Here is a 25,835-nt window from a genome sequence, read left to right on the forward strand (position 1 = left end):
GCCATTGAGTACCAAACTATGAGTTTTGTATACCCTTACACCCCCTCCATACACCTAAACTGACACACTATTCAAGGACAACATTATTATTAATGGACTCCACAAATATAGCCTTTAGGGAAACAAGTGAAGAGGAAGGAAATTGTTGACAATAAGCCATGGTTATCCCATTTGTAATTCAATTTCAGTTTATTTATATAGTGCCAATTTACAACATATGTCTTCTCAAGCCACTTTACAAGCCATTTAGGGGACATATCAATCATGTGGATAAAGGTTTGCTGGTTGGAGGAGACAAAAACAAAATTTGTTGGTATGTATGTGCACAGGATTATATTTTACAAAAAACTATCACTCCGCATCACACAGAAAAACAATCCCTATGCTGACAACTAATGGTGCTGTGGGGATCCCAGCAAATACAGATTTGGATGGAGATAAAGACAACGCATTAATGGAAGAAAAACTTTATTAATAGGAAAACACTTGACACTGGGGCAGAGATTCACCAAAATACACAGCCAGAACTACAATGGAACCACACTTTTTAGTATTTTGTTTTTAAAAGGTTTTTTGAAGACACCATGCATCCTGTTGGGACCCACAGCCATGGAAACAACATTAAAACTCCAGTACTAACTTTTTTGGAACTTTCAAAATAAATTGCATTTAACGGACTTCCAGCAACTGAGGAAAGGAGGGTAGCAGTGGACTTCCCATGATGCCACTGGCTGTATAAAAGCACCCCCATTCCAATGGTCAGATCTCTTTCCACTGCTCCTCTGCGGGACCAGGACAGGGGAGGCCCAGCGCGCTAATGTCTCTTTGCTGGCAAAGACAAACTCTTCAACTGGATCCAAGGTGTCATACGATACCGCGATCATATGCACAAGTTAAGTACTGATGTACTGATGAATTACTGTTGAAAGAATCCGGTATTCATTCATAAAAAGGGGTAAGTAAGTAAGTAAGTAAAATTTTATTTATATAGCACCTCTCAAGACACAGATCACAAAGTGCTTCACAACACTAAAACAAATTACAATTGGAATAATATATTTATATATGTAAAATAAAAGAAGATAAGATAAAATAAAATAAAAAATAAACTAACCAAACGCAAGCCTAAAAAGATGAGTTTTTAGCAGTTTTTTAAAAGACACCACCGAATCCGCAGTCCTTATGCACAAGGGGATAGAATTCCAGAGTCGGGGAGCTACTGTTGCAAAAGCTCTATCACCCTTAGTTTTCAGCGTTGTGTTATGTACAGCCAGTAGGACTTTATCGCATGACCGCAGAGACCTGGGGGGAATGTACGGATACAAGAGTTCACTGATATAAGTTGGGGATTGACCATGAAGACCTCTATAAGTCAGGACCAGAACCTTAAACTGAGCTCTGGAATTAATGGGGAGCCAGTGCAGCTGGATGAGTAACGGTGTGGAGTGGGAATACTTAGAAGATTTTGTCAGAAGTCTAGCAGCAGCATTCTGAACAACCTGGAGACGTTCCAGGGAGTTTTTGCTAAGACAGGTAAATAAAGCATTACAGTAATCCAAACATGAGGAAATGAATGCATGGATAGCAATCTCAAGTTCAGAACGTGACACAATGGGACTTAACTAAGCAAGGTTCTGTAAATGATAAAAACAAGAGTGAACCAGAAATTTGACGTGGGTATCTAAGGAGAAAACAGTCAAATGTTACACCAAGGTTCCTGATGGAAGATTTAGCAAATTTGCCAAGAGGACCAAGAGTTTCCATTATCCTGGGTATAAATCTATCAGGGGCAAAAACAAGGACTTCGGTTTTTTCATCATTAAGTTGGAGAAAGTTATCAGCCATCCAACGTTTGATAGATTCAAAACATACAATCAGCAACTGTAACTTAAAGACATGTTCAGGCTTAAAGGAAATATACAGCTGAATGTTGTCGGCATAACAGTGATAAGAAATGCCCTCAAAAGTGCTCAGGATATGCTGTAAAGGAAGCAAATACAATAAAAATAACAAAGGCCCAAGGACATAACCTTGGGGGACACCACAAGAAAGGGAGGCTGGAGAGGACCTGTACCTAGAGGCAGCCACACAGAAGCATCGTTCAGATAGATATGAAGTGAACCACTCTAAAGCAGAACCAGATACACCCACCCAATGTCTCAGCCTATTGAGCAAGATTTGATGGTCAACAGTATCGAAGGCAGAAGTAAGGTCCAACATCGGCACAACAGAACACTCTCTTGCATCACTACGCAACAAGATATTGCTAGAAACTCTAACAAGAGCTGTTTCTGTGGAATGAAACCTACGAAAACCAGACTGATATTTTTCAAGGATATTGTGTTTGTCCATGAAGGCTATCAGCTCCATAGATACAACCTTTTCCAGAATCTTAGATAAAAAGGGTAATTTTGAAATTGGTCTATAACTGTTGAAAATAGAAGGGTCAAGCTTGGGTTTCTTTAAAAGTGGGTGAATGACGGCGTTCTTAAAATAAGTGGGTACTTGACCAGAGGCCAGTGAAGTATTAATTATCGAAAGCACACAGGGACTGATATGACGGTAAACATTTTTGAAGAGAGGCAGGTAGAATATCAAGAGAGCAAGAAGATGCTTTCGTTGAGTCCACTAATTTTTCCAGCTCAATTAAAGAAATAGGAGAAAAACTTTCTATAACAACAGGCCGAGCTGGATCAGGTACGGTCAGTGAAGAACCAGATGGGGAGATGTTAGATCTTATATTCTTTAAATATTATTTTAATAAATAAAGGCAGCTAATGAGACACCGTTGAGAATTAGTCATCCAGAAGGTTGTTTTTATTCAGCAGATCATTCTTAAAACATTATTTTATTAAAATAATATTTTATCTGATCTTGCATTGTGAATGGTTGTCTAAGTTAGTTCCAAGACTAACTTCACGCCACTTCCAGATTCTTCAAGATAATCCTTGGTTCTCAAGCATAAACATTGCATGGTAATATTGCATCACTCTTTTTGGTCATGATTTTCAATCATCTCTCATTAACTTGTTTATATTGTACATAGCCTATTAGTCTTCGTTATTCTTTAATTTTGCTTGGTAGTTTAGTTGGATTGTTTTAGCATAGTAAAGAGTTTGTTGATTGAAATAGGCTTGACTTTGAGTCGACTTATTTTTGTTAATATATTCTTGTATTTTAAGAAATTGTGTGAATTCATTCCATGTGTGTGCAGAGTTTATGCTGTTCAATAATGTCAGAGCTCGTCTCACACCTTTCTATTTTGTCCTAATGCCATCGCCTTATTGGGCTGGTATTCACAGGACAACCCTTAACAGACCGAAATATTATTGGATAAAATATTAATATTAAATATTAAATAATATTCTCAGATTTATAATCCTAACAATCCTTTGCCTGCCATTTCATGATTGCACAGCACATTGTGTTGGTTTATCACATAAAATTCTCAATTAAATACATTCATGTTTGTTGTTGTTTGTTGTAACATGACTAAATCTGTACAACAAATTAGTTCAACAGGTATGATTAGTTTTATAAAGCACCGTATAAGCAAAAATAATATGAAAAATCACACAAAACTTAGAAATGACTCTTTAGGTGTTCATTAATGAAGCAGTCTTATGAATATATGGTAGTCATTATATGGCAATACTCTCACCTCACCACCAGTTACTAAACATTTTACTGAATGCCCCTTACAAACATAAACCCAATGCATTCACATGCACGCTGTGAGACACATTACAGAGGCAGGGGGGTCCTCTTCAAAACTAAGTAGTGCCTACTATCAATCAAAAAAAAACAGAGGTTGCTTATGCACAAGCACACCAAACATCTTCTCCTCTAGACTTGAATAGGCTCGGCGATCAGAAACACACAAACACTTCTTTAAATCACTCCCTTTTATGCTCACATTCACTCTGAGCTTTCATCTGAAGTGATGCCCATTTTATCACAGCTGCAGCATTAAACAGCCATTTAAACAAGTGGAGAGCACTACGGCGGATGTTGTGGCCTCTTCAGAGACAGAGACACAATAACACACAACCTGTTATTTCTATAAGAAACACTGTGTGTGTGAGGCAGTGAACAAGAAGAGGGAGAGGGTGAGAGCAAGGCAGTGGCAGAAAAATAGAAGCTCAATTGAAAGAGGAAAAAAGAAGAGGTAAAGAAGGGGGCAAACAGTGGATGAGTGCAACATAAAAACTATAATTTGATACAGAGGCAGAGATGCCTCAGACAGAAATGTTGTGTTGGATTCAAGGGTGTAGATACTGGAAGGAGTTCTGAAAAAGACAAGGAGACAGAGAGATAATTCACAGTAAGAATAGTTGAAGCCTGATTATTTGGCTGTATGCAGAACACCGAGAGCTCTCCAATCAGAATTGGAGACCTCTAAATAAGGGGTCTTGTAGATCGAGGGACTAATGAATTCTACATATGAGTCTTCTTATTTTCTCATCTTGTCCTTTTTTCTTTTTTCCAACCTCTGTGAACTCAGTGTTGAATTTTACTATCCCCTCCAATCTTTTCTCTCCTTTACTTGTCAGAAGATGTTTTTTAAGAGCAACGGCACATAAAAAAGTCTAAAAGCACAACACTTTTTCTAACTTTCAGAGCTCTCAGTCCTTTGTTATTTTGTATCAATATAAAAGTGAATGATGAATTTATGGCAGACATTTCTACAAAGACAAGGCTTTCACTATACAAATGTCCAGAAACTAAAGAAAGAAACAACAAATTTAGAAGGGAGGAAAGAAGAAAATATTACAATGGATTAAAGAAAGAAGAATGGACAAAAAACATAGGAAAGGTATAAAGGTGTAAGAAAGGAAGGAAGGAATGAATGGACAGCACAAAGGACAAAAGAAAGGAATAAAATACAAAAGGAAGGACTAAAGGAAGAAAGATGAAAGAAAGGATGAAAGAAAAGGGCAGAAGCTGGGAAGGAAGTAGCAGAAAGATAGGAAAGGAAGGAAAGACAGAAGGGATTGAAGGAAGGAAGAGGAAAAGGTGAAAGGTTAGAAGAAATGAGTAGGAAGGAGTATGCAATGGAGTATGCAAAGGATGAAAAAAAGAGGGAAGGAAGAACAGACAGTAAGGACAGGAGGAGGTGAAAGGATTATGATTATTGATTAATGAATATTTATCAAAAATTATAATTAAAAAGCATAATTCAGGAAAATAGTTTTCTTAACCAAAAACCATTGCTTACATTATTGGTGTCCCTGGGTGGGCCTTAAAATGACAGACATCACTAGTGAAACTTGTGAACTGTTGTGAGATTTGATGAAGTTTCGCAAAGGTGCTTGTAAGCTACAGGATATATATCTTGACTAATATTTGCTAAATTCTACTGCAGATGAATAATAATAATTTTAATTAGGCGCTTTTGTGGATGCAAGGTGGAAGTTTGGTGTAGTTTATGGTGTGAAATTCAACTTAATTTTTCAGCTGGTCAAAGCAAGTCCTGCTGTGCTTAGAGCTGTAGCGCAATCAGCTTGGTACCATAGGAACCAAATTCCTGCCACAGTAGGAGGCATCCTATCTGCCTCTAGTGCCCGTTGGTGTAACTACAGCTGTAACTAACACTCCTGGTCAGGGAGGGAGCAACACCACTGTCTGGTGGCCATTGAGTGAATGGCAATTGCAACAGGATTGTCTCCACTGCAGACAGGCGTTAAGTGCCATCTTTTGATCACTAGTGTGAATTACAGTTGCAACCACAGAATTTAACTAATTTGATTAGTTTTCCATTAACACAGGCAGATAATCCCATAAACCCTATTTTACAAAAAGGGTATAATGATTACCTAACTAATATTAAAACGAAACATGTGCATAGAGTGTTTACGAAGATCAAAGCAGTAGTTTTATGGACAAAATGTGCAATTTGGGTTTACTTGGTACGTGAAGCCCTCCTGGTGTGCTGATATCTCAAACAAAGGGTCATAAAGCTCTGAGGCGGGAACTCGGTTGAAAAACTCCAGTAATAAAACTGGGACAAAGGAGTGGTCAGGCCACGAGGCCCAGACCGCAGCTGCTTTGAATGAAAACTTTTAAAAGTCCAACTTCTAACTCCTGGTTGATTTGGGATCAGCCGGACAAAACCTTGCTGATCGCATCCCCGCTCTGCGATCAAGCTACACTTGCACAGCATATCAAACAGCTCAGCTCTTCAATAAATATTGCATGCAAAAACTTAATACCTTGGATTAACTACTGGTGATTCGAAATCACATTAAACTATGCCTCATGCTGCCCTGACCTCTAAATACACCTATCCGAAAAACGGTAAACTTCTAATCCATCCAAAACGGGAAAATATGAGGATCCGTTGCAGTCAAATGAATCAACAAGGAGGAAAACTCTTCTCCTTGGCAACAAACCTCTGTGGGTTTTCACCTGCGCCGGAGTGTCAGCGGGGCCTTTGATTGGTTTATGAATCTTCTGACCTTCTTGTATCAGACAGATTTCCAGCTTTCAAGCTCTTCCGGAAATGGCCATGTGGAGGAAAAGTTTGTCTGTGAGCTTTCTCTCCAGATATGCGCCTCTGTTGCGTTGTCCCGTGAGACATGCTGGAAATGGCAACAAAATTTTTATAATCCTGGATGACGTCAGAGCTGCGACATCTGTTGAGCTGCGCATGTCGAACTGCACAGCCTAGTCGGGCTGTCCGACCAAAATGGATGATCCCAACAGAGAGAAGAGAGAAAAAGAGTAAAGAATGAAAACCCATAGAAAGGACAGATGGAAGTGAATGAATGGAAGATGAAAAAACAAATAACTGAATGGAAGAAGGAAGAATTGACAGAAGGAACAAAGACAGATACAGAGGAAGGAGGGATGGATAGGAGAAGGATGGATGGTAGGCTCATGGATGGATGGATACAACTTTTAAACAATTGGACAGCAAGTAGTCTGGAAATACAAAGATTTCTACATACTCCAGAATTGGGGAAAAAACCTTCTAATTCCAGAATGTGCAGGAGGAATGGGACAGGTTTTTATTAGCTGTTAAGATCCAAAACAAATATTCACTGAAGTATTTAATAAAAATTAAAGGCAATATTTAATTTTCTGCTCTGCTTAAAAACATGTCTTTAAGAAAAAGACATAAGCAGATTTGCGTAAAGCCATATGAGCTTAATAATTAAGCACATAATTAAATGCATTCAGAAAAACACCCTTTCGAAAATGGGCGGAACCTATGATAACTCTGGAGAAGCTGTAGAGATCCAGAGCTTAGGTGGAAGAATCTGTTGACAGAACAACTATTTATGGAAAAGTGACAAGGAGAAAACCATTGCTGAAAAAAAAAAGCCATAAAAAGTCTTTGTTTGGGGTTTGCCACAATCCAAGTAGATGATTCAGTTAATCTGTGTAAAAAGGTACTCTAGTCAGATGAGACCCAAACTGAATTTTTTTATCCATATGGAAAGTACCATGTGTGGTAGAGAACTATAACAGCGTATCACCCTGAACACACCATCTTAAGATGAAACATGGTGGTGGCAGCATTATGCATTGAGGATGCTTTTCCTCAGTAGAGACAGGAAAAGCTGGTCAGAGTTAATGGGAGGATTAATAGAGCTAAATACAGGGCTATCCTAAAAGAAAACCTGTTAGAGGCTGCAAAAAGATTTGAGACCATTCCAACGATGATTGAGGTCCAAGGATATTCAGGTGTTGGAATGGCCAAATCACATATATTCTCAAACATACTTTAAACTCAATCTGACAAATTGAGCTATTTTGCAAAGAAGAATGTAAAAATATTCCATCTACAGTTGTCCAAATCCGACAGAGATGTACCTCAAAACCCTTGCAGCTGTAACTGGAGCAAAGGATTTCTACGAGGTATTTACTGAGGGGATTATATACAGATGCACACCACCATTGTCTGATTTTCCACCACCATGTCTTTTTTTTCTTTTTAAATAAGAATTCTTTCGGCACTAGAGGCCTTTATTTTGATAGTAGGCAGACAGGAAGGAGGGGCAAAGAGAGGGGGAGACATTCGGCAAAGGTCGCCGGGTCTGGGTCTCGAACCCGGGACGGCTGCTTCGAGGACTATAGCCTCTATATGTAGTTGCGCGCTAACCCCTACACCACCAGCGCCGCGCCCCACCACCATGTCTTAATGGCTTTTTTTAATTAACATATCATCCGTATAAAACTGTTCATGCCTAAATACACACATTCAGACAGTGTAAGTGACACACAAATGCTCTAAAACCTCATATTGGTTTTGAGACAGTTCGCCCGCTGCTTAGGCTGTTTCACACTCTCTGACGGTTTCTTAATGGTAAACTAACAGATTGTAAACATGCTGCCAGGTCTTTCTCTCTGTGTCTTCCTTGCCTTTATCAATTAGTCCCCCTGTTTCTTCTATCAGTTTTCCCAAATTGTAATTTCCTTTACTTTTTCCCCTTCTTCCTTTTCTCCATTCATTTCCAACATTTCATCTCTGTCAAAAATCCCTTCTTCCAATCCCTCCTCTCTCCCTCTTTCTCCCTCTCTTTTGCTTTTCCTGGGGTATTTTTTAAACAATGTGTCCTTCATGTACGGTTGGTTACGGGGCGTACAGAAGGACATCATTAGCGCTGGTGGTTAAGCTGTAATTTACACCATTACCGAGGTAGGGGCCATTTTTATTGCCTAGTAAATTTCAGCTCTGAAATATTTAGACCATATGGCTCAATTTGTGTAATAACCTTAATTTCCAAGCACCCTTCAGCTCCCTTCAGCGCCGGCTGTTGTTGGCGGATGGCGGAGTGGGGTGTGCATGTGCGTGCCATTTGGATCTAAAGCACTTACCCGCACTAATACACACAGAAACATAGATATGCTTAAAATCTGCATGCAACACAAAATCCTTTACATTGTGTCTTTCATATACTCTCAATGATTCAGTTGCTAACACATAGAAACGTGCACGCATGTATGCATGGCAGCAGCAGATTAATAGGGTGTCAGCTTCTGTTTGGGTGAGGGAGCGTCAGGCATCGGCCAGATGGTTCTCAGGGATGATGACTGTCAGGGGTCCTGCTCTGATCAATGGGATGTATTAATACAGCATGCAAACACACACTGTTGCACATACACACACAAACAAAAATGCTTTGCATGCACACGAGCCAGGCAGCAATATTGAGACATATGCATGCACACAATGTAACAAACACACATTTAAACACACACATATGACAACGGTCTCCTTCGACCAGTGATCCCAAGGGCCACAATGTAACATCTGGAAGAGCCGAGGGAGGGAGGAGAGGACAGCAAAGTAAAGGAGGAAACAGAGAGAGGAGGTGGTGTTGGAAGACACAAAGAAAGAGCAAAAGATGTGATGGAAGTGAGGAGTGAAAGGAAAATTAAATAGAGATAGTCTCAGACGATGTTAGAGATAGTTGTGAGTGTATAAGAGGGGTTAAATAGTAAAAAAGCAAAAAGATGGTAATTCTGGAGTGAGAAAAGTGCAGATGATGGCAAAAACGTAAGAAAAAGGAAACTGAGAGGTAGGCAGAGACTTATGGAGATGACTCATCTAGGAGCATCTAGGAGGAGCTGAGTTAAAAGATCTAAATACATGGCACAGCACAGAAGAGTGGGAAGAGGGAAGGATAAAAGATAAAACACAGAAAATATGAAAGATTATGGGGAGGTTTCAGGTGGCATCCCCAACAGCAGTGAGGGCAAAATGGTCAAAATAAATCAAAGAAACAAACATGAAGAAAAGGAACCACAGTGATCAGATAAAAACACACATACTTAGAGACTAAGAATAGCGGGTAGAAGGTTGTAAGAAAATGTGAGTTTATTTGAAGCTTTGTGTGTGTGTGTGACAGGCAGCTTGTAGGGGTCTAGCGAGCCAGGCTGCCTGCGTTTCATACCCTCATTCCGTCTGATTGCCAAGACGACCCCATTAATCAGCCAAGCTGGCACAAAGCAGGGTTTCCAGCCCCGTCTGAGATCAATACACACACAAATATACACATACCAAATCGACACGCACATATGTTCAAACAATACTTAAAGAAAGAGAAGGAAATGTTGAGGAATAAAAGGGTGGACACTAAAAGTGAAGCATGTCAGAGGAAAGGAAGGAACTGTGACTGAGTAAGATCACTGAACTATGACCTTATTAACATGTAGGATCTTGATAAGATTTATAATGTTCAGAAATGTGTTGACACCTCTGTTAAAAATGTGTAGTAAAATAAATTAATATTTAATCAAAACAATACTTTCTCAGAAATTAATGTGTTTGCATTTATCAATTGAATAAAAAAGTCCTTTGTTCAGAAATAATTGTTTTTAGCAAAACCACAAGTGGCACAATTATGGAAACCTTTAACTGTACCTTTGAAATAAGAGTACCTCAAGCATTGAAGTTGTAGCATTATAAAACGCACAAAAACAGATCTTGAAAATAATTTTGCATGTGCATAGATACCAACATTCACCATTCTGAACAAGACTGGTCACCTTACACTGAAGTAAATTATCTTCTATTTGAGAAAATGAGATTGTTAAAATGTTTTGCAAAATTTAAATGCTGGTTAAGTAATTCTGGATAAGGTTAAAACTCAGAATGCAACCTTGTCTTTCCCTGCTAAGAATGTATTAGTGGAAGTAGACCTGGAATGCACTGCTTAAATCCAGGGATATCTAGTAAGATGAGGGAAAGCTACAATCTATTTTGTCCATAAGGTTATACATATAGACGTGGCAAAAACTACTCTGACTTCTGTGCGAAGGTGAGAGCTGAGTGTGTGAAAAAGAGATGGATGAGAAGGGAAACAGAGGACCATGATTATCTGACCAACAACACACAGATACACACAGAAACAGATAGCTCAGTGAAGTCTAAAGATTTTGACATGTTTGATCCACTTGTTTTGAATTGATGTTCTTATTCTTTGTCATAATTCTTTAATCTTTCATCAAAACGGTGTTTCAAACTGCTCACAATGTGTTTCCGAATTCCAAAGAGAGAAACTGCCTTTGCAAAGATGAAAACAGCCAGTGCTACCACAGAGAGACAACCTTAAGGCCAGGTTTGACAAATATTGTGCAGAGATTCACCATCCAGTGAGCTGAGGAACAGGATGTTCAGAGCTGCAGGTATAGGGACCCAGTCCGGATTCCTGAGAGGTGACACAAGTCCCAAGTCATGTCAGGCTCTTGTCGGGTGTCAGAACCTGTCAGACCTTGAAGGCCTCCTTTTGGTGAATTCTTCTTCTTTTTTTTTTTTTTAAACTTTCCCTGAAGTCAGGAATTTAGAAATCCAAATTATATGTTTAAACTTTAAGGTTACCTTTTCACAGGGAGAGAGACTATTTGATAAAGTTAAATCCTTATCAGCCAATATAAATTTAAACATTCACTTTCTATTTCCCTTACAAATCCCTATGAAGAAATTAGAGTTCATGTTTGTTTGTGCATGTCCTGTTTATTCATTTAAAATTACATTAGTGTGATTACTAACAGCTTCATTTGTAATTATGTTGTAATGAATAGATGCAATATAATCATTCTGTTTACAACTGGAGTGTTATTGTAATTCTGAGAATAAATTTAGGTATATTTTTTATAAAATATTTTCTTTCCTTTATGCGTTGTGCAATTAATACCCTGTGAAAATGAGAATTTACCCTTCACACTGAAATATAGAAAAATAGATTTGAAATTTGACTGATGAAAACTATATATTTTATTTAATGAGACTGATATAGTTGCAACACATACTGAGGGTACCCATGTGTAAGCTTTAGTGAGACATTATCCACTATTCCATTTAAACACACTATGTACACATGAACTAGTTGTTTTGGGTGTCTTTCAACATGAGACAATTGCAAAATATATGGCCAAATTAACAAAAAATGGTTCACCAGACACAAAATACAATCTTTTCTTTACAAAGACCACATGAGTTCCCAGACCTAAATCCTATAGGAAACCTTTGGGATCTTTATATTTAAATACACCTGCTTACCTTACACAGAAACACACTTCTTATACTTATTTAGTAGTTATTTTAACACAAGATCTTCATGAACTAGAGCAACTCAAGCCTCTTTGCCAGCTGCCTGGAAACTTTGTTGTTTCTTCTACCTTCTTTGTATATTCTTGCGAATTGGAGTGAATGTGTTGAAGGCTGCCTTGTGACAAATGACCACCACCAAAATGAGTCTATGCCATGTCAATGAGCCTCTCTCGCACACACAAACACAGAGTGGCCCATATCAATGAGAAGGTGAAAGGTCTCCATTTACATCTTGTATTAATTATGAGTGACAAGCCAAAGGTCACCAAGGGAGAGGAGGCCACATATATGGACAGAATATAGATCTATACTTGTACCTCTCGTCCCTCTCGGTCCCTTATCTATCATGCCTGTCTCAACCCCCCTCTTTGTGATTCACTTTTCTTTTTAATCGTTCTTTCCCTTCTCCTCTTACCCATTCCAGGCAGTGTGTAATTTTCTAAACTTTTCTAACAATTCTACTTGTCTTTGTTTTAACAGTTAAATACCTTCTCTTTCAACTGCACTTTTAACCACATTGTAAAAGACTGCTTTTGCCATCTTATTTCTGTGTCATATTGGATTTTTATTTAATCTAATTTAAATACTTTCTTCCTTTGTTATCTCCTTTCCACAGCCAGATGTTAGTAGAATTATACAATGTTTTGGGTATCAATACAGATGTACATTGTGCTAAGACTTGGCCAACTATGGTTGCCAAGAGTCTCAATGGAGCTGTGGGTGAACTTAGCTGCCAAGTCATATTGAGCGTAGATGTCAGGTGTTAACAGAAATATATGGGCTAAAGTGCTGTATTAGTGTATCAGAGTATCTGTAGGTGTGTGCGTGTGTGTGCGCATTTGGTTGCTTCTACTTTACCTATTCACAATGTTAGAGCATGGTGCACGGCACAGAACTGAGGTAAGAACCCTGGAGAATAGCAGGTGATGGGTTATGTGTCTGTGTGAGTGTGTCTTCAGACCTCTTGCTGGCAAACAGATGGCAAAAGCACCACAGGTAGAGTCTAAATTTCTTCACAAGCATCGCAGATGACACACTATCTCAAATTATATAATGTGTTCTTGCCGTAGACCTTTCTTCTTTTAGTTAGTGAAAACTGTGATTTTGCATGTTGGAGGATCTATATCAATAAAAAACAAATTTATTATGACCAATAATGCAAAGCCGGATGTACATTTACCTCTACAGTGAGAGCTGTAATAGTAGTTGAGTTTAGAGTTGGGTCCAGCTGTTGTTTTGTGTAAAACAGTCTATAATGGGAAATAAGACCATTGGGCTCTCCTGGTTCACTCCACCTCAACTGGACTGAATATGCACCTGTCAACATAAAAGCATGTGTTACATGGATTAAATACAAAAATATGAAAACAATTTTTAATGGTTTAATAAACTTACCAGTTGGTCTGACAACAGGGGGTACCAATTCTTCTGGCTTTGCCTGTAATGTTTGGGCTAGAGCCCACTGACTTACAACTGAGCCTTTGGAATTGTGGGCGCGAACCTTGTACTGGAAGAAGCTGAATGGTTGCAGAGTGGGGCTTGCATCAACAAATTCAAGGGGCCCACTGGACCAAATAAGAACCAGCAGCTCCTCTTCGGTTCCTAATGGTCGCCTATAGTGAAAAACAATGAGACAGGCTTTTCATAACTGTTTATTTTTCCTGGATCTTGTCAAATGCGAACAGTCAGATTTAATGTTTTAACACACAAGCAACTATTGGGATGTATATTTCTATTGCTGGTGTGATTAAGCAACTTTAAACTATATTAAAGGTTGATAAATTGGTCAATCTCACAATCTATTAAAAGCTGAGGGTAAATGATTTACCCTCACAGTGAGTGATTTGTATCACACGTTTAAAGAAGAATCAGGAGATTTTTGTGTATTTCTCAAGATTAGGAATTATTTAGGATAATAAATGTAGAGCCACCTTTGGGCTTTCAACTCTAGGACAACCAGGAATAGAACTTGAATTAGTCCTTTACTTTGGGTCAGAAGATGCCATTTTCTTTCAATAAACCAACTTGTTTTTTTGCTCTTGTGGTTCAGTTACCTTCATCTATCTCTTCGCTGGAGGGATAGTTTGGTTTTCTGTTCCAACTGCATTTCTGCTTAGAGGTCCCTTGGAAACTGACAGCTCATCCACACTTTGGATTCAGACTCAACTGGGTGACACACTTAATGAAAGTTACTAAAAGCCACTTACTAGATGCTGAGCACCTCCAAAGTGTAGAGATAAAATTACAATCTTGCAAAATTTAACATAAAAATAGACAACTGCACATGATGCAAACAAAAAGATTTATTGCAACTGAATCTGAACAGGTGACCATTCTCTGAACTAATCAGGTAAAGATATTGCTAAGTTTCCTGTTTTTTCTTTCTTTGACTGATTCACCACCCAGATCTGCTTCTCAGTAGAAGCCTCCAGGGGGGGAAATGTCGGTTAGGCTCCATGATCAATCAAAGGTAGACTTGGGGTAACGCAAGAGCCACATCACACTACCCAGCCAATAAACAAAAAATGGATTCTATTATTTCACCCACAACACATTTTTTAGACCAGGAGGCGGAGCCGGGGTCCCACCCTGGTCCTACCGTCATAGGAGAGTGCCTGGTGGCGAGAGACGCGAGGCCATCCCCCAGTAGGCCCAACACGTACAGGGGGAACCATGAAGGACTGGTGCAAAGAGGATCGAGCAGCGGACAAAGGTGGAGACCTCTATGGCCCGATCTCCGGATGCTTAGGGTGGCTCTAGGGATGTGGAATGGAGTCTGAGCTTGTGTGGGAGGTCGAGAGATATCGACAAGAAATATTTGGGCTCACCACCACGCATAGAGTGGGCTCTGTAACCCAACTCCTTAAGAGAGGCTGGACTCTCTTCTACTCTGGAGTGGCCCGTGGGGAGAGGCAGCATGCTAGGGTGGGTTTGCTTGTTGCCCCTGTAAGGATTATGATTATTGATTAATTAATATTCATCAAGAATTATAATTTGAAATCATAATTTGAAAAAAATTAATTTCTTAACCAAAAATCATTACTTACAAATAGAAATCAGAGATGTCCTCTGGTGTTGTGATTATGGGCTCAAAGCTCTTTATTAATTACAAATTATTAACCAAAACCACCAACTGTCACTGTTTATTCAACCACTTCACCGAAGGTGGGGGAACTTCGACCTTGTTTTGACAGATAAATCACTCTTGCACAAAATAAACACAAACACTTCTCTTAATTATATATATGAAGATTTATTGAAGCCAAATAATCCTGATAGACCATTATTCTGGTCCAAAACCTTCACCTAACTAACAAGCACTATTCTACACAAAGGGAATAGCAATGCGTACCTAACAATGATAATAAAAGAAAAACATATATGCGCATTTAATGTCTATGAAGATCAAACCAGCAGTTTTATGGACAAAATGTGCAATTTGGGATAAATGTAAAGAGAAACCCTCCTGTCGTACTGATGTCTCGATTGCAGCAATCAGCTGATAAAACAGTGGGGCCACGCCCCTTTAGCCTCTAGCAGCTGAATGCCCCAAATCTTGACAAAGAGTCATAAAACTCTGAGGCGGGAACTCAGTGGAAAATCTCCAGCAATAAAACTGGAACAAAGAGTGGTCGGGCGAGGCCCAGACCGCAGTTGCCTCGAATGAAAAACTTTTAAAAGTCCAACTTCTAATTCCTGGCTGATTTGAGATCAGCCGGACAAACATTAACCATGCACGATTCAGCAGCGCTTGTGTACCAAATCAAATCAAAACACAGCTCAGCATAACATAATTCAATCAGTACTGCATGCAACAAGTTAATACCTTAGATTAACTACTGGTGATCCTACATCACCTTAACTGCCTCATCCTGCCCAGATTTCCAAATGCACCTATCCGGTTTAATATGAAAAGAACAAAATTACTAGTTGATTTCTGCTCTCCACCGGTTGAGGATCAGGTCTGAAGAAAAAGGAAAAAAAAAAAAAAGGAAATTTCTCATCCGTCCAGGAGGGGAGGAGATGAACCGTAGGTCGACTGCATTACACAAGGAGGCTGAACTCATCTCCTTGGACATAGAACCTCTGTGGGTTTCCACCTGCGCCGGGTGTCGGCGTGGTCTTCAATCGGTAAATAAATCTCGTATCAGACAGATTTCCAGCTTTCAAGCTCTTCCGGGAATGGCCTTGTGGAGCAAAAGTTCGCCTGCGAGCTTTTGTCTCTCCAGATATGCGCCTCCGTTACGCTGTTCTGTGAGACAGGCGGGAAATGGCAACGAAACTCTGCATCTCAGCCGGTTTATGCTCCCAGTGACGTCAGAGCTGCGACGTCTGTTGAGCTGCGCATGTCAAAATGTGCGACCAAAATGGATGGCCCGAACACCCCCAGCTCAGCCGTCTCGTGTTGGGGTTTACCCCAGTGGATGAGAGGGTCGCATCCCTGCGCCTTTGGGTTGGGGACAGGTCTCTGACTGTGATTTGGCCTATGGGCCGAGCGGCAGTGCGGAGTACCCAGCCTTCTTGGCGTCCCTGTCAGGGATGCTGCATAGTGCCCCTCCCAGGAACTCCGTTATTCCACTGGGGGACTTCAATGCCCACGTGGGAAACGACAGTGACACCTGGAGAGGCGTAACTGGGAGGAGTGGGCAATACTCCCAGTCCTTCCAGGAGCATAAGGGTGTTCATCAGTGAACTTGGCACCAGGACACGCTAGACAGGAGGTCAATGATCGACTTTGTTGTTGGACCTTCGGCTGCATGTTTTGGACACTCGGGTGAAGAGAGGGGCTGAGCCTTTGAACTTTGACCAGATTCCCGGGGAAGTTGGAGACAGAGTCCGAGTGAACCATGTTCTCCACATCTATTATTGATGCTGCCGTCGGTAGCTGTGGCCATAAGGTCTGCGATGCTTGTCGCAGTGGCAATTCCTGAACCCGGTTGAGGACACCGGCAGTAAGGGATGCTGTCATTATCTGATGGTTACCGTGAGGCCATGCGTGCCTTGGCCCGAGCTGTGGTAGAGGCAAAAACATGGACCTGGGAGGAGTTTGGTGAGGCCATGGAGAAGGACTACCGTTTGGCCTTGAACTGATTCTGGCAAACCATCCGGCACCTCAGGAGGGGGAAGCAGTGCTTCGCCAACACTGTTTACAGTGGGGGGTAGGGACCTGCTGACCTCGACTGGGGACATTATCAGGCAGTGGAAGGAGTACTTCGAGGATCTCCTCAATTCTGCATCCTATACCGGATGCTTCCTGAACACCTCCCTCAGGAGGTGTTTCAGGCACGCCCCACCGGGAGGAGGCCCAGGGCACGACCCAGAACACAATGGAGCGACTATGTCTCTCGGCTGGCCTCGTAACGCCTTTGGCTCCCCCCAGAGGAGGTGTCTGGGGAGAGGGAAGTCTGGGTGTCTCTAAACGAGTCAGCTGCCCCCGCGAACCGGTCCCGGATCAAGCAGAAGACTACGAGCTGCTAAATGGCAACTTGGAAAATAATATTATCAAGCTTAGAAAATACCTGTAATTAATTTTTTAAGATTAAAGAACCACTTTTTTTCTTGTTCTAGGTTTTAGAACAAAACTACATCTTTATTAAAACAGAATAAATATTTAAACTTATTAGGACATTCAATATAAAATAAAGATTGGGGCCTAATAAGAAAAATAACTGCTATAGAAAGCTTTCCCCCGCCATTATATGGAGACATTGTAGAAAAGTACACAGAAAACTGCTTAACCTATAATTTTTGCTACCTTCACATATCAAAATACTGCCATTTGTTTGGCAACATTTTTGGCTAATATTAAAGGTCACTAATGAGCCACATATTGCACACCCCTGGACTAGACAGAGACCAGAAATGTCAACAATCTACTATTGTAGCCAAAATACTATCTCCTGTGTAGGGCTATTTTCACATTCCAAGTTCCAAATATGTAATAATATTTAAAGTTAGGACTAAACGTGTATGATTTAAAAGCTTTCTGAATTTTTTTAATTGGGAAAATAAGATTTTCCATATAAGAGAAACTTAAATACCGACAGGCATTCAGACAAATCTTTTCAGAATAATAATAGGATATAAAAACATTCATATCTTATGGATTCCAGGATGCCACCAGCATGGAAAAAAAGATGTGTTAGCTAATTTTCTAAAGCCAAATCTGATCTGGACAAAGGAAGTCAAAGTAGGTGGAAGGTCATGAGTTTAGAAGATTGAAACAATTTGTCCAAAACGTTAATTTTTCTTTAAACAAAATTTTCTTTAGGCATAGTGTCTTGGCATTATTTTTGCATAAAACTAATGCTTCAACAATTCCGGTGTCAAAGGTTAGGTTAAGCCTGATTTTCATGCTGATTTTTGACTCAATCGTCCCTTTCCAACATGCCCTAGTCTCATCGTGATGGCTCTTAAGATAATCTTATGAGATATTTCTCCACTGTGTGGTGTGTTAAGTATGATCTAGTCCACTCTGAAGGACGTCGGGACTGCTCTGACCTCAAATCGGGGATGTTCAACATGTTGTATTGTTGGGGTGTTCCCTGAGGATAAACGAGCACGCAGCCTGTTGAATGTGAAGTGTAGCCAATCAGAAAGCAAGGTGATAGAAACACGGAGGGGAATTACTGTGAACTCACATTTAATCTTGAGAGGGTTTGGGAGATTTGTCTGTACATGTGTTGTGTGTTGTGCTTGCAGTGTGGCTGTACACCACATACTGTATGACCAAACCTGTTATATCTAAGATTTTTTATCGTCGTGTTTTGAAATTCATCCAACAATTTTAAAATCTTGCCCTGTGACCCAGGCATTAGACATGGAGACATAACATCATGTTTTCATTTTCATGTTGTATAACATGACAAGTTTCAAGATTTCCCTTTCATGGAACCTGTTTCACATTATTTTCTGTCTGTCTGCATGATTATTAACAGAAATAACATTATCTCAACATTTATCTGCCCTGCACACACTGAAAGAAATTAGTTTACAAGCACACACATAAATGCTTCAACACAAGTTGAATGTAAAAAGATTTGTGCTTGAAATTCAATACCCATAGCTCTCAATTATTTTTTATACTTTTGTTGGACTGACAAAACACATCACTATCTCTACACAAGCATATTACCAGCTGTTTTTTATTTGCACCAGTTAAGTAGTTTACTTCAAATATGATGTTAAGCTTGTTAGTTTTCTAAACGGATTTCAGTAAACTTTGATGTCCTTTTAGTGCTTTGAAAATAAAACACCCTTAGTTTCTGGGGAACCGAAATAAAAAATGTAGCATCACGTCTTAAACATTGTATTCCTGGCTGATGCAAGCATCCTGTTACCTTGGTAAGACCGCTGGTCTTTGATTGTGCAGGCTTTCAGGTGTGTGGCGCAGAGAAAGAAAGACATTTTCCCGTTTTATCCAAGTCCCTGTCTGCCTGAGTTGGAGGATTCCAGATGTGTCAGAGGGGCGTATGTGTGCTGCTATGCTAATGATTGTTTCCCGAGGACTTAAAGGGCTTAGTCTGGTCTGACCCTGCATACAGATCACACACTCTTTGGTCAACAAGCAGACCACGACCTTCAGCATGCTTTAATATATATATATATATATATATATATATATATATATATATATATATATAAATATACGCACATACACACACACACAAACAAACACAGATGCACATTCACACACACTGTGGAGCCTGGTGAGTATACGTTTACCTGAGGAAACATTATAAAGACTTTATGTATGTATATACAGTACAGACCAAAGGTTTGGACACACCTTCTCATTCAAAGAGCTGTCTTTATTTTCATGACTATGAATATTGTAGCTTCACACTGAAGGCATCAAAACTATGAATTAACACATGTGGAATTACATACTGAACAAAAAAAATGTGAAACAACTGAAAGTATGTCTTATATTCTAGGTTCTTCAAAGTAGCCACCTTTTGCTTTGATTACTGCTCCGCACACTCTTGGCATTCTGCTGATGAGCTTCAAGAGGTAGTCACCTGAAATGGTTTTCACTTCACAGGTGTGCCCTGTTAGGTTTAATAAGTGGGATTTCAAGCCTTATAAATGGGGTTGGGACCATCAGTTGTGTTGTACAGGAGGTGGATACAGTACACAGCTGATAGTCCTACTGAATAGACTGTTAGAATTTGTATTATGGCAAGAAAAAATAAGCTAAGTAAAGAAAAACGAGTGGCCATCATTACTTTAAGAAATGAAGGTCAGTCTGTCTGAACAATTTGAAAAACTTTGAAAGTGTCCCTAAGTGCAGTGGCAAAAACCATCAAGCGCTACAAAGAAACTGGCTCACATGAGGACCGCCCCAGGAAAGGAAGACCAAGAGTCACCTCTGCTGCGGACGATAAGTTCATCCGAGTCACCAGCCTCAGAAATCGCAGGTTAACAGCAGCTCAGATTAGAGAACAGGTCAATGCCACACAGAGCTCTAGCAGCAGACACATCTCTAGAACAACTGTTAAGAGGAGACTGTGTGAATCAGGCCTTCATGGTAAAATAGCTGCTAGGAAACCACTGCTGAGGACAGGCAACAAGCAGAAGAGACTTGTTTGGGCTAAAGAACACAAGGAATGGACATTAGACCAGTGGAAATCTGTGCTTTGGTCTGATGAGTCCAAGTTTGATTTGGTTCCAACCACCATGTCTTTGTGCGGCACAGAAGAGGTGAACGGATGGACTCTACATGCCTGGTTCCCACCATGAAGCATGGAGGAGGAGGTGTGATGGTGTGGGGGTGCTTTGCTGGTGACACTGTTGGGGATTTATTCAAAATTGAAGACATACTGAACCAGCATGGCTACCACAACATCTTGCAGCAGCATGCTATTCCATCCGGTTTGCGTTTAGTTGGACCATCATTTATTTTTCAACAGGAGAATGACCCCAAACACACCTCCAGGCTGTGTAAGGGCTATTTGACCAAGAAGGAGAGTGATGGGGTGCTGCGCCAGATGACCTGGCCTCCACAGTCACCGGACCTGAACCCAATCGAGATGGTTTGGGGTGAGCTGGAGCGCAGAGTGAAGGCAAAAGGGCCAACAAGTGCTAAACATCTCTGGGAACTCCTTCAAGACTGTTTGAAAACCATTTCAGGTGACTACCTCTTGAAGCTCATCAACAGAATGCCAAGAGTGTGCAGAGCAGTAATCAAAGCAAAAGGTGGCTACTTTGAAGAACCTAGAATATAAGACCTATTTTCAGTTGTTTCACACTTTTTTGTTCAATATATAATTCCACATGTGTTAATTCATAGTTTTGATGCCTTCAGTGTGAAGCTACAATATTCAGTCATGAAAATAAAGAAAACTCTTTCAATGAGAAAGTGTGTCCAAACATTTGGTCTGTACTGTACATATACACATAATTTTAATAACAGTATGACAAATGTGGTGTATGTGTATTGTTCTACCTTATGATTGCATGGGTTTTATAGTTTAGTTCAGTGTTTTTGAACCCTGGTCCTCGAGGGACAATGCCCTGTGTATTTCAGATGTTTCCCAGTTCAGCACATCTATTTTCGATTGAAGGTTGATTAACAGGCTTTTGCTGAGGTGCAATCATCTGAATCAAGTATGTTAAAGTAGAGACTCTAAAACATCTACAACATGCAGGGCAGTGTGCCTTGGAGGACCAGGGCTGAAAAACACTGGTTTAGTTGAATTGTAGGTAAGCACAGTAGTTAAGCTGGATCACATGAATAGGTCAGGATCAATTAACAACATGATAAAACTAATGTCATTCTGACATGTCTCATTCATTTTAAATTTTGTGTTTGTTTTTTTCTGTTTATATTTCACCTGTATATATGGTAGGAGGTGATGAGTCCATTTGGTTTCTTTGGAGGTGTCCAGTGGATCTCTAAAACACTTGGCCCAAGTGCCTTTACTGCTGGGGGCTGCAAACCTTCTGGGGCTTTCTCAAAAGTAAGGATGTAGACACCCTCTCCCACTCCACACCCGTCTAAAAATAAGCAGAGATGAAATCTCATTACAACAAGTTTATTGACATTCCTGCCTATAAATGAATCTAATGAATATTAGAGTCTCCAGATATGGCCTTGTTCCTAAAAAAAATCAAACACTGAATTAGATTTTTTACTTTAATTCCCAATTTATCAAAGCAAAGGCTTCTCTGTTGCTGATATGTATGCAAATTACTTGGTGTATTACCTTCCTGTTCTTATTATTTTGAGCGAGATACTGATAGATACTTGCCATTTTGACAGGCCTGCACTCTTATGTAGTAAGTGGTGAAAGGCTCTAGATCCGTCACAAAGAGGTGCAAGTCTTGCCCAGCATGTCGACTTATTGCATTCTGACTTCCTGAATTTAACAGGACATTATAGAAGACAGGCTGACGGCTGTTTAGCTGAGCTGTGGAATAAGACAGGATGTGATTACCTTCAGCAAGATATTTTATTGGGAAACTTTATAACAGAAACAAACCACACAGGACACAAAAGTATAGTATTTTCTGTTAAATAAGAAATAATCAGTCAAACCACTATGAAATAAGCTTAGGTCAGAAACAAATTACCGTGAAGGATTTCTGCTATAAATCAGCAGATGATCACCAATAGTCCCATTAAGGCAAAAATAAAACAGTGCTGAATGTTCCATGTAGAACCTTAAAGGAACCAATGCTGAGCTTTAAAGCTAATTTAGATGCTTTTTGAAGATCAATAAATTGAGAAACTCACAATCTAACTGAAAAGTTATTGGAGGTTGGAGGAACTACCTCATTTGTTTTGTTCTTTTTAAAAAGATTACTGGCCTGATACCTTTACTTTTTAGCTTTGATTGTGTTAAATTTGATTTTAAAAGCTTTTATTTGTCAGCCAACAGCAAATATCAAGGATATTGCCGTATAGTCTACAGTTATCTTTTTTGTTTTGTTTTGGAAAAATACAAATCCAGCCCTAAAACAGCCAGGTTTTGCCACTAATTATTTATTAAAACTAGTTAGAAAGATTTATGTTTCAGTAATTAATCACAGAGTCCCAGCAAGTAAGAGGAAGCATGTCTCTCTGATGAACACAATGGACACCTTACATCTAGTCAGCTACTCAGTCCATTATGAAACAAAAAAAGCATATTTGCATCACAACCTGCCTTTAAAAATGGGGTTACATACCCTGATATGTACATAATGCTTTTTTAAAATATTTTATTCTATTGCCTGTAAAGTTTATATATTTACACTTCATGTCTGTAGGCTGAGTGTTTGAAACCAAAGTCAAATTGCTTTTTTGTACACACTATCTTTGCCAATAAAGTTGATTGTGGTGTTTTTATTTTGTTCCTTTCCTCTCAACCCTCAACAAGTTGAGGCAAATTGTTCCCCTCCCTGTGTCTGGAAGTGATATATTTCAAGCTTTTAATTCTGTTGATTTTGATGATTATGACATACACTCCATTAAAAAAAGTTTTTTATAAAAAAACTGAATTTTAGTTAAAACCAATGAAAAAGGACTATATTAATGCAGAAATGTTATGTTATGTACAACATCTTGGGCAAGACTCCTTCCTTGACAGTTTTCCAGTAAACAGTCATTGGTACCATCCACAAGAAGGGTTCACAAACTACAGGTTGAATGCAGCCTTGAAGGGACTGTGAAGCAACAAGGCATGGACTGCGACTGTAGTCAGAGCTTCAAGAGTCACCAAACAGACATATTCAAAACATGGACTATAACTGTAACATTCCTTGTGTTAAGCCATTCCTGAACTAGAGGTGCCCTCAGAAGTGTTTTGTTGGGGCTAAGGAATCTTGCACAGGCATCTAAAGTCCTGTTGTCAAATTAAAATACACTTTACATTTTATTTGGAATTCAGGGTCCCAGACTCTGCAAGACACATGGAGAGAAACAGGCCCAGTAAAATGGTTCTACAGTCAGTGATGATTTCAGAAGCCATGTCATCTGCTGGTGTCCAGTGTATTTTCTTGTGTCTAAAATCAGCAGTCTACTAGGACATTTAGAGCTCTTTATATTTTTCTTGCTGACAAGCTTGTTAAGTATTTCGTTTGGAAAATTAAATTGGCGGGTTTTTCATTTTTCAACATGAGATGGCACCTACCCACATTGCCAAATGTACTAATACTTGGTTTAATGACCTTTGTATCACTGTGCCTAATTGGCCAGCAAGATCCCTATTGGGAGCATTGTCAAGAAGAAGTTGAAAAACACTAGACCCAGTAATGCTGAAGTTCACTATTAAAGCAACCTAGGCTTTGTTAACACCTCGCAGAGCCACAGGCTCCTCACCTTCAAACCCCGCCTCACTGATGCAGTCATTCGGGCAAAAGGAGCCCTGACCAAATATTGAATCCATTTACTGTACAGTACATGGACATCCTTTTTAATAGGCTCACATTTCTGCACTAAGAATCCTTTTATTATTGGTTTTAAGAAATCAGATGGGATTTGAAAGAAACTTTCTTTGTTCAGTGTCACAAAATGAGCCCTCTTGTAAATTAGGTCCATATACTGTATAATCTACAGTGTAGATTAAAACTGAGTTGAACCAAATTAGATTGAACAGATCGGAAACTATAAGTTATAATAGGACTTATAAGGTAGCTGTAGGAATTTGTTTCAAGAATTCTGAACAGAAAAACCTTCACATGACAGCAAAGCACACTACTGGCAGGATGATCAAGGTTTATGTCATTCTGCTACCATTGTTTAATTTCTGCTCCACAGTGTAAAACTAAAACCCTAAAGCTAAATTTCCCAACCCATCTCATAATCATATTGATATTATATATTGATCAAGCTGAGTATTCTTGGCTTTACAATGCAGTCAGTCAGGGCCTGGAACCATACATATGCTTGCAAAGGTATAGAGAAAGCCTCACACACATACACACACACACTGAGACTTTGTTAATATTCTCACAGGAGGTTTTCCATAATTCAGGCCAACTGTATTGTGATGGGTTATTCAACATTCATGAACTCTAGATATCTCGAGAACGAACTGATTACCAGACAAATGAAAGACTTCAATTATTCACCCCCAACTCACATATGCACACAAGTACCAAAAAAACATACACACACACCTATGACTTCAGCTTATAGGGCTTTTTATTTGAAGCACAACTCTTCCAAAAACACACACACACAAAGAAGGATTTATAAGAAAGAATCCACACTACGGTGATAATGTTACAGAGGTTTTAATCATAAATGTGACTTTTAAGTTCTATTATTTACAACCAATTAGTGGCTTTGCCAATGTCTATTTCATATACATGAAACAATAGCAAATGCTAGAATAAAATTTGGGATAGTAAAACACAAATGTGATATGTCTTTGTCCCTCTGAGAAACACATACATACACAGAGTGCCACAAACATCATGATGCAAGAATGGGTCTAAACTTTAGGACTCAACGTAAATACTTTTAACAGCCATATGTCAGTGCTTAACAGTCAGTGCATGCATATGAAGACACACAGACATATGCATGTACATACACACAGGCAGACACACTACCAGAGGTCTAGACACACACACATATGCACACAAAAGATCAAAACACTCCAGACTGTGGACTCAGGGAGTTAACCAAGCGTGAGAACCTAGCCAATATTTCCTCACCTTTAAAATCAACCCATAATGACGATAGAATAGGCCTGCCTATGGAAATATCTCACAGTGATATGCATGCACTCACATACACACACATGTACACAACAGCATACATAAACACAGGCACAAATACACA

General features: G+C 39.5%; 1 protein-coding gene across 1 annotated transcript in view; it reads right to left on the reverse strand.

The window, feature by feature from the left end:
• The window catches only part of ush2a (Usher syndrome 2A (autosomal recessive, mild)), a 360,158-nt gene that overhangs the window by 33,962 nt on the left and 300,361 nt on the right, over positions 1-25,835 (reverse strand). Inside the window, exons 72-75 of the mRNA XM_047364117.1 lie at positions 22,315-22,473; positions 21,898-22,060; positions 13,457-13,674; positions 13,242-13,378 (exon numbers count right to left, since the gene is read on the reverse strand). Of these exons, the coding sequence (XP_047220073.1) occupies positions 13,242-13,378; positions 13,457-13,674; positions 21,898-22,060; positions 22,315-22,473 (677 nt within the window). The remainder of the gene's footprint in view (positions 1-13,241; positions 13,379-13,456; positions 13,675-21,897; positions 22,061-22,314; positions 22,474-25,835) is intronic.

This window comes from Girardinichthys multiradiatus, chromosome 4 (genome assembly GCF_021462225.1).
Source record: "Girardinichthys multiradiatus isolate DD_20200921_A chromosome 4, DD_fGirMul_XY1, whole genome shotgun sequence".
Classification (NCBI taxonomy): Eukaryota; Metazoa; Chordata; class Actinopteri; order Cyprinodontiformes; family Goodeidae; genus Girardinichthys; species Girardinichthys multiradiatus.